This window comes from Neopsephotus bourkii, unplaced genomic scaffold, assembly GCF_033783945.1.
Source record: "Neopsephotus bourkii isolate Nb327-2 ecotype Australia unplaced genomic scaffold, CSIRO-AGI_Nbou_v1 NB_168, whole genome shotgun sequence".
NCBI lineage: Eukaryota > Metazoa > Chordata > Aves > Psittaciformes > Psittacidae > Neopsephotus > Neopsephotus bourkii.
Genome location: NW_026900684.1, coordinates 2,102,845 through 2,118,673, shown reverse-complemented (window position 1 = coordinate 2,118,673; position 15,829 = coordinate 2,102,845). Strand labels below are relative to the sequence as shown.

The 15,829-nt window shown below is 36.8% G+C and overlaps 1 protein-coding gene across 3 annotated transcripts in view; it reads right to left on the bottom strand.

Moving 5' to 3' along the window:
- TUSC3 (tumor suppressor candidate 3) overlaps window positions 1-15,829 on the bottom strand; it is a 116,671-nt gene that overhangs the window by 16,799 nt on the left and 84,043 nt on the right. Inside the window, exon 7 of one of the 3 annotated variants that reach the window (XM_061370871.1) lies at window positions 5,657-5,720. The exons of the other annotated variants lie outside the window; for them this stretch is intronic. Coding sequence (XP_061226855.1) covers window positions 5,657-5,720 — 64 coding nt within the window. The remainder of the gene's footprint in view (window positions 1-5,656; window positions 5,721-15,829) is intronic. 3 annotated transcript variants of the gene reach the window in all.

The window sequence follows — 15,829 nt, the reverse complement described above, 5'->3', positions numbered from 1 at the left end:
TAGTGTCCACTAAAGGGAAAATGAAAGAATTGAAGAAATTTTTCAACTTCTACACAGCCTATCCAATCTTACTATTCTGTATCTTTCTCACTGTACACTGGCACTCACAGCCATATTTACAGCTCAACACAGTGTACTCCATTGGCTGTTCATCTTCAGTAGTCACCATACTGTATCTTTACTCAACTATAGTTAATTACAACAGTAATACTGATTGTGCAGTTTACTTCATATTGTCCTTCTTAGAAAATGACAGATTCACCTTTTGCCTCTGTGACTTCTTAGCAGCCCTATCCTCTGTAACTCTAGCAACAGTACTTCAATATCCTTGCCTTAATTCCTCTTATCTCTCCAAGAATGTTGAAATACCCTGCACTTTTATTTATCAACACCTGATCATTTCCACTGACTTATTAACCATGACCCCATTTCTGTGAGGAAAGGGTTGCAAGAATAGACACCTGCAGCCTACACTGCATAATCATTTCACCTCAAACAATGCAGTCTAGAACTAGCTCGGGCAAGTAAGTCTGAAAGATCTATAAATCTTCATTTCATAAGGTTAAAAATAAATAAATAAATTAATTGAATTATGGGGCTACTCTTTACATAAATGTCTGTTTCTCATTGAATCGGGTTTGCATAGCCAGGTTTCAGTACCAGGGGTGCAACAGAGGTGGCTTCTGTGAGAAGCTGCTAGAAGCTTACCGTATGTCCACTACTAAGCAGCTCTAAGATGGACCCACTGTCAACCAAGGCCAAGCCCTTCAGTGATGTCAGTAACACCTCTAGGATAACATATTTAAAAAGGGGGGAAAAAAACCTGGGCGACACCAGCAGAACACCTGGGCAGAAACAGATCTGTGGGACACCAAGGTCAGTGAATAAGGAGGGGAGGAGGTGATCCAGGTGCTGGAGCAGAGATTCCTCTGCAGCCCTGCACGGTGCACACCATGGTGAGGCAGGCTGCCTTCCTGGAGCCCATGGTGGAGCAGATACCCACCTGCAGCCTGGTGAGGACCCCATACCAGAGCAGGGGGATGCCCAAAGGAGGCTGTGACCTGCTGGGAAGCCAACACTGAAGCGGGCTCCTGGCAGGACCTGTGGCCCCACGTGGGACCCACACTGAAGCAGTCTGTTCCTGCAGGACTGTACCCTGTGCAAGGAACCCATACTGGAGCAGTTCATTAAGAACTGAAGTCCATGGGAAGGACCCATGGACTTATCTAGGTGTTCCTGCTCCGGCAGGGGGATTGGACTAGATGATCTTTTGAAGTCCCTTCCAATCTCTAACATACTGTGATACTGTGACCCACGTTGAAGCTGGTGGAGGACTTTCTCCATGGGAGGGACTGCATGCTGCATTAGGAGAACAGTGTAAGGAGTCCTTCCCTGAGGAGGAAGGAACAGCAGAGACAATGCATGATGAAGTGACCACAACCCCCATTCCCTGTCCCCTTGTGCTGGTGAGCAGGTGGTAGAGAAAATCAAGAGTAAAGTTAAACCTGTGAAGAAGGAAGGGGTGAGGTGGTTTGATTTAGCTTTTATTTCTCATTATGCTGATTTTCATTTCTAATAAATTGAACTAATTTCCCCAAGTTGAGTCTAGTTTGCCCATGATGGTAATTACTGAGTGGTCTCTTGCTGTCTTTATGTTGACCAATGAGCTTCTACTTATATTTTCTCTCCCTATCCAGCTGATATGGAACTGATAGAGCAGCTTTGGTGGGCACCTGGTGTCCAGCCAGGATTGACCCACCACACTGCTTTTAAAAGCCTATTCTTACTTACTGCTCTGCAGCCTGGAATTCAACAGGATCTATGTTGAAATATGGTGATCTTTTTCTTTGACAAAAAAAAAATAATTCACCCACAGTATAAGATCCTGTGGACTTGGTAAGATCGCCCCCGTCAGCCACCTACAAGGAGCCTCAGAATGGATCAGAAACCGGTTTGGGACTTCAGAATTGGAAGAATGATTCCTTGTTCTGAGATGTGTGATTACTGTAAGTTTTTAATGTCTTCATAAACTGTTCAATCTAACCCACTTCAGTCACTCTGATCTGCTGTTAAATGCAGTATCAGTATTTTGGCTGTGAGAAAACCCATCACAGAAATAAAATTAAGCATAATTTTTTTTAATGATGCAAAATTGTTTTACTGATGTAACATCGTTTGTGCTGTATTATTACAGTGACTTCCATTTTGCTACTACTAAGATGTAGTAACCATCTGTTAGGACTGAAACTACTTGTTTACAGTATTATAAAAATCCTGAATTTTGAATTTAATTTTGCTTTATAATGTAATTGAAAATAAATATCTGATATCTTTACAAGTCCTTCTTACCCGTGTCCTAAAATTATGTAGCTACAGCACTAGAAATAAACAGCAGATCTTTCTACGGAAATAATCTAGCAGACTGGGTAGAATCACTATCTAAAAGCCAGCATAGAAATGCAATGGAAATATATTTTTTCTCATCACAGGTATTAAAAATTCACTTTAAAGAGAAACACAACATTGCTTTTCAACATCGAGCAAGAAGTGACAACCTTGTCCTTGTTCTTATCAATACAAAGTGAAAAGAAGCAACCAAATGAAGCATGTACATTACCAGCATAGGGATTTCTTGGTTTAAAATTCAATGCATCTTTTAAACTTTAAAGGATAAAATGAATGTACTACTGTTTATGAATCTGGCATACTTTTTTTCTAATTCCCATATTTTCTATCAACATTTCCTGAATAAACAAATAATGAGGAAGCAATGAAGCAGCTAATAATTGCTACAAAACTGAAAGGATGAAGAAATATTATTTCACGCATAACTTAAAATCTGTCAAGATTTCATGTCACTTGTGCAATTTGTGTGTGACCAAAAACTCAAACAGTACTGAGCCATGAAATGAAACCTTAGAGAATTCTTTTTGCAAGTGGCAATGCACAGCCTCACTGAAAGGATTCTTTTAGCCAGCTGCTTTAACGTAGATAGCCAACTTCCCAGTTAAAAGACAGTCTCTGGCAACAAAAAGATAGCACATTCATGCCTCAGTCAGGCAAATAAAATATGTCATGAACAAAAGTTTTGTTTATTTTTAAACTTAGCTGGTTTGGGGGGGGGGGTATTTTTCCCATTTTCAAGCATCCAACAGGATATGCCTTAGCTAACAGACTTTCTGAAATTATGGCAGTTCAGGAAATGCCGAAAAAAAATAAAAAAAAATATTGTGGCTATAAAAACGAAGCATAAAGATGATATCAATAAAATCCACCTATCTGTCATACAAGAAACTTTTCATCTAAAACATAATGGCTGTCTCTATGTACTTTAAAAAAAATGTAGCAATTAATAATCACTGAGTTTTGACTGGGCAATATTCAGGGAAAGCTATTTACCTTTAATTCTTTCTTACCAAGAAAAGGAAGCCCTAATTTAGAAATCAAGAACAAATAAGTATGGTTCCAAAACATTAACAAATACAATGTGATATTGATACAGCCTTAGTTAGGATATGATATAAAACCTGGAGAACGGACAGAATCACAGAATGGTTGAGACTGGAAGAGACCTCTTGAGATCATCTAATCCAACCCCTCTGCACAAGCGACCTGGTACAGCAGGTTGCCCAGAACTATGTCCAGTTGGGTTTTGTGTATCTTCTCAGATGGAAACTTTACAGCCCCTCTGGGCACCCTGTTCCAGAGTTGGCCACCTTCACAGTAAGTGTCATCTTGTCTTCAGATTGAATTTCCTGGTTTTCAGTTTGGGCCGACTGCCTCTTGTCCTGTCAGAGAGCACTATTAGAAAACCCGTCTCCTTCATTTCCTCCCACTGATAAAGTTGTCCCTGTGTAACTGATGGGAACCTAGCTGGAGTTGACCCTTTCTCCTGACTGAGACACATTAACAAAGTATGTTTATTGTCATAGTGTACTTGGTACAGTATATATGTTTATGTTCATTGTGACTCTTGGAAAGAGGCAAGAAAACATAGGTGTGCGGCTGTTCTATTACTTTCACACTTGGCCGCACCAGGGCACCTGGCCAACATTCTCATTGTGGACAACAGTGAGATCATGAGAAACAAGACAGTCCCATAAGCAAACAAGGACAGAGCTGGCATAAAACTGGTTGTTTTTCTAAGGGTATAAAAGCAGGACCCTCTTGTAGCTGAATCCAAAGCTTCACCTATGGGTGGACGCACCACACAGAAATTTTTGCATTTACCTGAAACTCCTGGTATTGGCTGCAATGGGGCTTCTGAGCTTGAAGTTACTGTAAGCGTGGATGATGATTCAATGTATTTGGTGATGTGTTTCTACTTAATCTCTGTTCTCTCTATGTAGTAATAATTTGATGTATTGCAAATTTCCCTCTGTACTTTACTTATATATATGTATTAGATATTTGCTTTATTGTACTTACTATATAGAGATATATACCTGGTTTGCCCTAGTGTGCTTGTTTGCTTTAGTGTGCTTATTCACTTTAGTGTGCTGGTTTAATAAACTGTATTATACAGCTAGTGTATGGTCTACATCTTTCCCGTACTGGGGGACCCAGAACTGGACATGATATTCCAGTTCAATGGCAAATATTGCATTTACTCTGCAAAATATGATCTTAACTTTGAAATTAAATTAGTAATGCCTATTTACAGAGCAAAAAATGTTTCACAGGTCGCAAAACTGATGCCAGGCAAATAAATGCAATGAAGCAAAAAGACGTAATGATGGTGTTCTCTTTGGACAGTAAATATTGAAGATGAAGGAAGACAGGGAAGCCACAAGAAGGGCAGGATCTAAACTAACTTAACTTTAGGGAGAGAACAGGAGAGTAGCTACAATCATCAAACCCTGAGATCTGGCTATTCAAATAGGGACATGCTGTTTTCTTCCTCCTGTGCTCCTTAGAGGAAGGTATTTGTGACAGAACAACTGTATTTTAATAGTGGCTAATGGTGGCTGGAGTTTTCCATCAATGAAGAAAGCTGATTAGAAGCAGGGTTTAAAGAAACCAGACAGTCTATACTTTTTTTTTTTTTTACAGATTATTAAAGCATATTCACAGACACATAGATTTAATTTAACTTGCTCTAAGAATGAAAGAGGAATTCTTGAAGTCTTTCTGCGAGGAGATGATGTCAGAACAAATGGAATTGAGTTATTTGTTTCTAAAAGTGGTATTAAACTGTTCAGATTAAGTGAGAAACATAAAAACTAAAATAAAACTAAACCCAAAGACTGCTGGAGGACAAATCATCTTCATACATGACTAGTTCATTTCAGCATACTTGTCAGTTAAAGGAAAATAATGACATTCTAACTTTTGTAATAAAAAGTGAAAAAGAGAAGAAAATTATTTTCTGCTACTGAAAAGATAACACTGAAAGGAAAAAATATTAAGATTAGTAACCAGGTACAGGAGTAATAAAAGAGACAACAAGGTCCATATTAGTGAAAAACAATGCCAGCTGTACTTGGCCGTAAACAGCAACAATACCAGATATTTATTTAAACATATAATAAATAAGCCAAAATACAATACCTGCTCAAAAATTCAATGGTATTCACTCCCAGAGCAATTTTATTTAACAGGACACTGTGCCTCAGCTTGCTTTTTTTTTTCTATTCATCACCAGTTTGAAGGATACTCAGTAGAAGAATAATATGAGATTCCGCAACAAACTGAGCCTGACTGCTTCCATGTATGTAACTCTGTAAAATAAAAATGAAAATCAATCCTCTTTAGAACAAAGAAATTCACTGAAAACAGCACAACTGGATATTTGAGAATCAAAATAAAACCTGTTTTGCAGAAAAACACAGAAAGCAATAGCTACAAGTAACAGCACAGATTATGTATGTTTAGTAAAATGGGCTGGTAAAAATAGAGTATTTAGTCAAAGCACATATATATGGTGAATGTAATGTTTCATCAGGGGTGCATTATGCTGGACTCTTTCACACTGCTGCTATTGTAGAAGAAAGAACATGCGCTTATTTTCTCAGCAGATAAAGTTTTTGAGACAGGAGATGATGAAATGAAGGACATGTCTCAGCACAGTTTTTATAGAAATGAAAATTGAACCCTGCCTTTAAAAATTTCATTGTACTTTAGTCTTATTTAGATTGAGTGAAGCTTCTTCATACAAAGTATTCCATCTTTCTCCAGAAACGTACAATTCTGCCCATAAAAAATCCTAATTCATAAAATAGCTTGTTTATATGGAATTGTAGTAAATGCAATGACCAATATTAATACCAAATGTAAAGATAACATAGCCTAATAAAAATAATTACTGACAGTGAGCTTATTTTATGCATTTATTACTAAGAACATACAGCATATTATTCAGAAGTTGTTTGTGCTTATTGTTAACTAGCTATGAGAGCAAACAAAGGAAGAGAACCTTGACAGACTGGAAACATGTACAAGAAGAGGAAGGTTCTCTCTTTTCCCCTACTACAATTACAAACAAAGATTAGCTTGTTTTACCATTCTATGTGAAATTAAATTTATCCATGTTCTCAAGGTATTATTTATATGTATTGTTCTTAGGCACAAATACAATTCTCACCCCAATTAAAAGAAAATGCTCACTCCTACCAAGGAAATGAAAAAAGAAAGGTTTTGCCCTCCTTATTGATTTAGAATTTTGTCAGTTTATTTTTTAACTCATATGCTCTGCTTTAATTAATTTTATGCTGAATAATTCTGCCTGAACTCCATCTTTGTCAAGATTCAGAACAATTCAGATTTGAAATACTCTAATGCTCCAGCATACAAAAGAATACCTTCATCCACACTGGTTAAAATCCAGTTGATGCACTGTCAAAACATGTAATTTGTAAGATATGATAAAAGTTTTCACTCAGTATATGGTTATCTATTGTTTTCAAAATTCAATTATATCATGCCCAAATAACCAATTCAAAGCTACACTGAGCAAGAACTTCATGTATCTAAAGATTCCATCTCTCAAAGAAGACATCTTTTTTCTTTAGAAGATAAAGGTCACTCATCTCAGAAGAGTATTTCACTGCAGTATGAAATGACAAGCCAATCCGTATTTCCTGATTTTTTGCAGGGCTCCTTAAAAATATCACTAAGGCTATATATATATACACATACACATCTATAAAACAGAGGAAGGAAATAGGAGTATATTACGTTAAAAAAAATTAATGACAAAGTTAAAATGCTTGCACTCTGACTCAGCTGTGACCACAGTCTTGCAAATAGGGACCCTCTATCATTACTTATAATAAGTGCTAAAGCTATATATATATGTACATATGCATATATATAGACACCTATATATATAGACACATACACACATACATATACATGTAAGCAAACATATATATTTGCAGGATTCAACTGTGTCTAAAAAATGGTAAACATCTATTTCTTCTTACTATCACAGCACCAAGTTATAGTCTGAAGCTTACAATGATTACCAAATATACAGTGAACCAAAATAACTGAGCCTTTCATCAAAAAAGTGTAATAGGGTCTAGGACCACTATTTAATTATTAAGTACCTATATGCATTTCTACATGATCACTACTACTCTTTACACACATTCTAAATTGTATATAAATGCACACTGGGGACTAAAGAAATACACACTATGTTGAAGAGAAAACATTATTAGTACTGATTACTAATTGTAATACTGATTGTATCACTGATTGCCCCTGCCCATGGCAGGGGGGTTGGAAGTAGATGATCTTAAGGTCCTTTCCAACCCTAACTATTCTATAATTCTATGATTAATAAAACTGGTTGTCACATGACTTCTAAGACTATAAATGCCTTCTGCATTAGTAAAACATTTAGATGAGAGATACCATTTTTATTGATATGCTTTCTACTTTGTTGAAGTATATTGTTTTTCTCTTTCTCTTTATGGTAGCAATTTAATTCACCAGAACATCACTGAAGGAGCAGAATCCAAGTATGTCCATACATGCATATGCATGCAGACTATAGAGAGAAATCATTCCTTTACTCAGAATACTTTACTGACATGAAATTGTTTAGTTTTCCTCCTAATAGGTAGGAAGAGTCTCACCTCCACAAAGAGTAAATTTTATGCTCCTGCTTCTGATGACAGAAATTTGTCACGCACTGGGGTGGAATCGCATTTTAGGTGCTAGTCTTCAGTACTCAGCATAGTAACTTAATTTTAAAATATTACTTATGTTTGTGTGGCTTATAGTTTCACTTGGAAATATCAAATAACTACATGAATTTTGTTAATTAAACAGAACAGTTTCACAGCCTTGGGTGACATGGTCTAGACTGAGGCATCCCTGCCCATGGCAGGAGGGTTGGAACTAGATGATCTTAAGGTCCTTTTCAACCATAACCATTCTATGATCCTATAACTACCTAGCTGTCAAACACATACACTAAGGATGCTTTTAAAAATGCCAACAAATATGCTCTCAACTCTAAACATTTCAAGCAAATTTCACACTTGAAAAATTGACTGAAAAACTGATTGAAAAATCCTCCCTCAAACTGAGGGTGACCAGAAGTTGCAACAGTTAAACACAGTTTGCAGTGCTTGTACATGCAAACTGCTTCCAATTCAAACTTGAAACACCACAAAGACCAGCTATAAAAATTGATCAGATTGTTAATGGATTGTTTTAAAATCATATTCTGACTAAAAAACTTTAGTTTTGCCTACCTGACAAGGTGAGGTTTTTATATGTTACAGCAGCAGTATGGTGCAATCTAATGTAATGTAAGATCTAATGTACTAGGAGGGTTGGTATCACAATGACAGAACAAGGATACAGTTATTGGAAAGACATTCTCAATCACAAATCTCTGCCTGCCTGTTGGTTAGATTTCCAAAATAATTAGTTTTATTGCATGATGTAAAATGTGCTTATTTGTCTAAGAATTTTTTCATTTGAGGCTTTTCAAGAAGCTGTTTGAACAGCTTTCAAGCTACAAAACTTACCACAAGACCAGTCAGTCTCTCAAAAAAAATGAAGACCTTAAGAAGAGAAAGTAATGAAAACAAAGATATTCTCATTATTACTACTAAATAGGTAACAGATAAAAAGTCCTAGCTCCCACTTGATACTCAGTATAAAGACAAAAACATGGACTACATACAGGTGTTGCAAATGCTGAAACCTGAACCAACAGAACCCAAGCAAACTGAAACCTGAAAAACACAAAACCTGCCTGGAACACCTGAGTCAGAGATTGCAATTTGAAAACTTGATAATGAATATGAAGTTATGGCTAAATGTCCCATAGGAATTAATGTTGTAACTGTATTTCTTTTAAGTGTGAGTTGATAAAGGCATAGCCTTGCCTGTAAGGAAGTGGATAGTCTCTGATCTAGTTCTGGAAACATTAAAAAACTAGTAAGAGACAACTGTTACCTTCTGCTCTGTCCCTAGACAGAGAAAAGGAATGGATAAATACAAAGGGAACAGCCACCTTAAATAAGCAAGAAAACCCTCCCCCCCCCCCCAAACCAGCTTCACTTTTACTTGAGAAGGCAAGACATCTTCGGTTAACTTAGAGTGCAGTAGTTAAATGCCAGTTAGTTAAAATGTCAAATAAAGCAGATGTTTACTGCCCAGAATTGCTTTTTCTAAATGAAAACAAAACAAAACAGAAAAACCTACCAACTTCTTTGTTCTATTACAAATGTCCTTAGAGAGATCATTCTTTAAAGTTACCTAGAATTATATATAACTGTGTGTGATCAATAGACTCCTTAAATTGCTTCCCCAAGACATTGTTCTTCAAATACTCAAAGCAGCAGCATGGTGCATGTCCTCTAAGCTATGAGTCAGAATGATGGTAGTGGAGTACAGAAAATGAAAGACCACTCCAGTGATGAAGGATACCCCAAACATTTTGCATTTGACAATATAATGTGAACCACCTGAATTTAAGACAGTACCTCACCCCTTTTCTAATAAGGGAGGAATTACAGGATGTGGTTTATCCACATGGAACTTTCAGGCTTACATTCTAAGCAACAGACAAAAAGACAAAAATCTAAGTAGAAGTTTTCAGAAGACAGAATACCAGTACGGCATACAAAAATTACGGCAAACACCTTTTCTTGAAGAGAGAATGGTAACAACTGTGGCATTTGTCCTTGTGTCTTTCCCTACAGGCATATGACAACACTGTGAAGTCACCTAAGAATAGATTATATTTGTGAGGATACATATTTATGCAAATGTACCCACACACACCAGTTTTGTAAACTGCAATGGCCACTGAATCATCAAATTATCAAATTTTGAAATTCATGGCCATCTGTAGCTCATACTTACCTAAACCAAAATATATTTCAAGACCATTTTTTTAAGGATTTTTTTCTTTAAGGAATTTTGATAAATTAGCTATTCAACAGTTCTCAACCAGTTTTGTTCTTTCTTTTTTTTTTTTTTTTTTATGGTTCCACACCAGCTTTTAATTAAAATTAGACCTGTATAGCCAAAAGAAAGGATTTGGTCCTTGTGAGGCTTCTTTGTTTTCATACTACTTTTTTTTTGCAGGAAGGCTGCTGAGTGACCTACATGCAAAGCCACATATTCTCATGGAATTTTATTGGAAGCTACAAAGTATTATGACACAGAAAAGTAAGATTTATGGGTTTGCTATTTTTTCTGCTTTTTGAAATTGAATGCATTTAATATTTGGAAGCTATGTGAACTCTATCTGGCTCCAAATGCTCTAGGAAAATGTTTTAAATTCATGTAAGTATTTCTCTTTCATTTTAGAGGCACAAGAGGCAGGGCCATGTAAGATGTAAAGTCCATCAGAAGAGATGCAAACACAGTTTAGGCAGAACAGCTGGGCAGCTACACAGTGGATGCAACAGCAAATACCACTCTGGTAGGAGTAATAGAGGAATGAAAGCATGAGCGACTGACACTTTGCACAACAGGTCCTTTTCCAACTTTAATTCTCCTACCTCAAGTCTGATTCCACAGAAGCAATTAGAGTTGCTAACCAAAATAATCATGTCCCCAGATCAGGCCATTTTTTTTGGCAGTGACAAACAGTTGTTCGATGCATGCACATTTTTACAAAACTGTCTTAAATATTTATCTGCTATTCATAAACTCATTAAATATTCAGTGTTACTGAACTGCAGATGGTAAATACATATAATCCCTCACTAGGACAGTCAAGGATAACAATCATGTAATACACGTTCAGATTTCCCTAAATACAGCATATGCTTGTGATTTCCCTTCAAAAGCGATAGTTGTCATGGTTCAGTAAAATACTTAAGTGTAACCCGTGCTCTTTCCTGTTAATGTAATGTAAACAAACCAAAACCAAAGTAAGTGGAAATAAGGCCTCTGTGAGTTGTATGTTAATTCTTAAGTCAACAAATCAAATTGTGGAGTAATCAACATCAAAATTGAATCACGATTTCTAAATGACACCTAAAACAAACACCATAATTTTTATTTTCTATGAGTATGTACCTGAAGGATATGAGGGTGAAGTGAGCTGATGAAACTAAGCTGGGTTTAATAATAGCATAACATACAAAGCTACTTCATGAAGTATTATTACCATTTTGGATAAATGATAAATAACTTGCCCTCAGTTTACAACACATGACACAAATTAATAAAAAAGTATACTGGAAATGAATCGAAATCAGAAAAAAATATTATAATTATTATCCTTCTTAATGATAAACTGAATTTAGACTGCATATTGAAGAAACCTCTAGATGGAGAAAACAGGACAATTTCAAGCTAATATATATGGAAAGAGGTGAAGCAACACACTAGTTGTATGCCCCAAAGAGAGTGAATTATGAATTACATACCAATAGGATAAATACTATTAATGTATCTTCCTTTACTACATTAACGTTCAGGGTGAAAGTCATCAGAGAGGAACATTATGGAAGGCCATGGATTACTTAATTACGATTAAGCCTACAGAATGGCCTTTTTCAATTAAAGTCCATCAATCTTGCCAAGAACATATATTAGCTACAAGAAGTTGTTCTTTTCTCTCAATTTAGAATGGGAAGAATGAGCCCCATGACATTCTTTCTCACATCAGAGTTTTAGGTGTTTTCCAAGACCGGGATTAGCATGATTTTCTTCCAGTATCTGAAGGGGCCTATAGGGATGCTGGGGAGGGACTCTTCATTAAGGATTGTAGTGATAAGACAAGAAGGAATGGGTTTAAACTTAACACAGGTGAGATTCACGTTAGATATAAAGAAGAAATTCTTTGCTGTGAGGGTTGTGAGGCACTGGAACAGGTTGTCCAAAGTAGTGGTAAATACTCCATCCCTGGCATTGTTTAAAATGACGCTGGACAGAGCCTTGACTGACATGGGCTAAGGTGAGGTGTCCCTGCCCATGGCAGGGGGGTTGGAGCTAGATGATCTTTAAATTCCTTTCCAACCCTAACCATTCTCTATTTCTATGACTACTCTAATCTCGTATTAACGCCCAACTATTAGGATAATGTCCAAAAGTTTAATAGGGCAATTTTTTTTACTGTAGATACCCAGCTATAAAAAGGCACATGCATAAATGATGCTTAACTACTTCAAAATCTAAGGTAGTATTAAACACAAAGTAAATCTAAACTCACTGCTAAAAGAAATCCTGAATTAATGAACTTATGCTTCTAGAAAAATGATGACCATATATATGACTATAATAAGAAATGTGCAATCCATTATTTGAGCATTTTCTTTTTTAAGGGATCTTCATTTTACTTAACAATGAAACAGGAATATTTTCATTTAATACTAAACCACTCAGAATAAACACCTTTTTTTTAGACAGCTAGTACCTCTATGAACACCTTCAACTCAAATACACACCAACAGAATGCCACTCTGGTGAAAATTTCATTTATTATATTCCTAGAAAGCAATCTCTCTAAACAGTGTCTCTACATGAAATCCAATCTAGCTTAGTTACAGGCAAATAAGACCAAGATCAAGAAAACAGCTAAGATGCACACAGGAAACAGTGAGGATTAGACAGAATTAGTAGAACTGGTAACTATTCATTTTTAGTGATTTTTCTCAACTTACACTCAAGTACTTCACTCTGGTAGCAGGATAATCTAGAAAATCAACACTGGACCCCTTGTATTTACACCTGCTTCCGCATCCTTGGTGTAACAGTTAGTGCAGGTGTTCAGAATAACTTACTAAACAAGACCATAAAACATATGTCCTGGGTTCAGCAGTAGCAGTCATTTTTTGTCCTTCTTAGTAGCTGGTGCACTGCTGTGTTTTTGACTTTCAGCCTGGGAACAGTGCTGGTAACACCAATGTTTTTAGTTGCTGCTTAGCAATGTTTACTCTGACCAAGGACTTTCTGAGCCTCATGCTCTGCCAGGAAGGAGGGGAAGCCGGGAGGAAGCAGAGACAGGACACCTGACCCAAACTAGCCAAAGGGGTATTCCATACCACAGCACATTGGTCGGCAGGTGGCGAGCAGTTGTATTCTCTTCCCTTGTTATCTCCCTTATCATTATTATTATTGGTGGGAGCAGTAGTGGTTTGTGTTATACCTCAGTTACTGGACTGTTCCTATCTCAACCTGTGGGAGTTGCATTCTTTTGATTCTCCTCCCCATCCCTCTGGGAGCTGGGGGGGAGGGGGGGGAGTGATTTACGGCTGGGCTTAAACCACAACAATATGTCAGCCACTTCTGATAGGAGAGTTAACAGATGGATTAGAAAGCTATTGAAGAAATATTTAATGTTGCTTTCTTTCAATTATATAATACAGATACACAATCTCACACAGACTCCTTAATTCGCTCATATATTAAGTCAGTGAATGAGTTACATTTTCTGTGTCTGAGCTCGCTGCTGTGCTCACCATTGCTCCAAACCAAAACAGAGTACAGAGACAGCAACCAGTTTTCACAGGACTGGCTGGCTGGAATAGGCTGTCCTGGCTGCCTTCCACAAAGTCATCTGGCACCGAGGACAGAATCTGATCTGCGTTCCCAGCCTGAGAGCGAAAGTGGAGAAACACTGCCTACTTTTGCAGGCTAGCTGGCTGTAAAGGGTAGTTGGTATAATTTGAAATAGCATACATATCCTAGTTTATGCTGATGCTTTGGTTGTCCCTACACAGCTTTTACAGATCTACTGCATTATTTAGGGTGTCTAGAAGTGCTATCAAACAAATCAGTCAGCAGCTCTGTTCAGCTTTTATACAAGCCACTGATAAGAATTTATTCTGAGGCACTTTTCCCACATTTATAAATTACTAAATAATAAAAAGACAAAAGATACAGCAATCCTTCAACAAATCATTACTTTCTGGGTTTCAGAAAAAGCAAATCAAAACAACAAATGCAAAACAGAACTTAACCTCTCATTAGGAAGAAAACACTGCTAACCTTACAGTACTTAATTTCCAAGTTACCTAATAGATTGGCATGCCATAAACGCCTTCTCCCTGAATGAGCATTACAACACACACTACCCACATAAGAGACTTAAACAGAAATATAGGTAAAAATTCCAGAATATCTGTAACATGACACAGCTTACGTCTCACAGCTTATGTCTGGTTACATGACACAGGCTAGCCTAGCTGCCTAAGGAAATGGAGTTTATGCAGTTGTGCTGCTTTGCTTAACAACGTGACCACATTTTAATCAACTTAAGAAAGATTAAAAAAAAAATCTCTGAGAAAATTGACATTCCCATGCATTTCATTACAGCTGGACAACCAAGCCACTGAGTCTAATGAAAGAAAAGCTGCAACTAAAGTTCAACTGTTAATAGTTGTTCTGGAGTACAGAATTTTTATTTAACACATGGAAGCCAAACTAGGATACTTCTAATTAGGAAACAAAAGAGTGAGATGTTTTTCTTGAACAGCATTCCCCTAAAAAAACATAAACACGTTGTTAGTAAGAACTATTTTCTGAACTCTTAAAATATTCCTCTACTTTTTGCCCTCATTCTGGTTCTAAGCACAATATGGGATATAGGTAACTGGTCATTTAGCTTGTCTGTTGCTTCTTTGCTTTTCTTAAAAACCACAAGACCAGACCATTATTAAGTAACATTACTTTTCCCATTATTAAGTTCAGGGTGGGAACTCTTTTTCCCCCACCCTGTCTCCTGAGTCCTTTTGTCCATGACACTGTAGAAGTGTGATAATCTTCACAACACCGGTATGCTGACAAAGACATGGTCATGGTGTAACACAGGAAAGACAACTACTGCCCCTAAGTTTCCCTTACAGAAACAGAAGAGCTGAAAATGCCCATTCAGCTGAGCTCATTTTTTTTGTTTAAATCATGGTTTACAATCTGACACTAGTGAAGTTTTATATTATTCTCGATATCCAGAAAATATCTGTATCTTGAATTTTCCATTTTCCTGAGTCTGTAGTAATATTTTCTTTTAACAAAGAAATTACAGCTATTTTAGATATAGCCTTCACCATAACCACCTATTGCTTTGGGTAATATTATGAACTCAAAGATGTTTTCCATTTCTTAGTCAGAACCTGTAATACCTCCTCTCTTGAAATTTCAAAGCGTTCTTTCAATTGATTTCCAAGCTGTGAGGCAAAAAAGGTAGTTTGACCTGAATGTCAAAGCATCGCAGGCTGAAGTGAAGAAAGAGAGGCTTAATTATGACACTAAGTCCAAAACAGACTACTGAATTTAAACAGCTGTGAAAAACTTAAAAAAAAAATTTACGTTGTAGCAGAAGCAAGAGGAGGTGTCTTCCCAAATTACACCAAAGCCACAATTCAATTAACAACAACAGGGGAATGGGACAATAGTCCCGTGT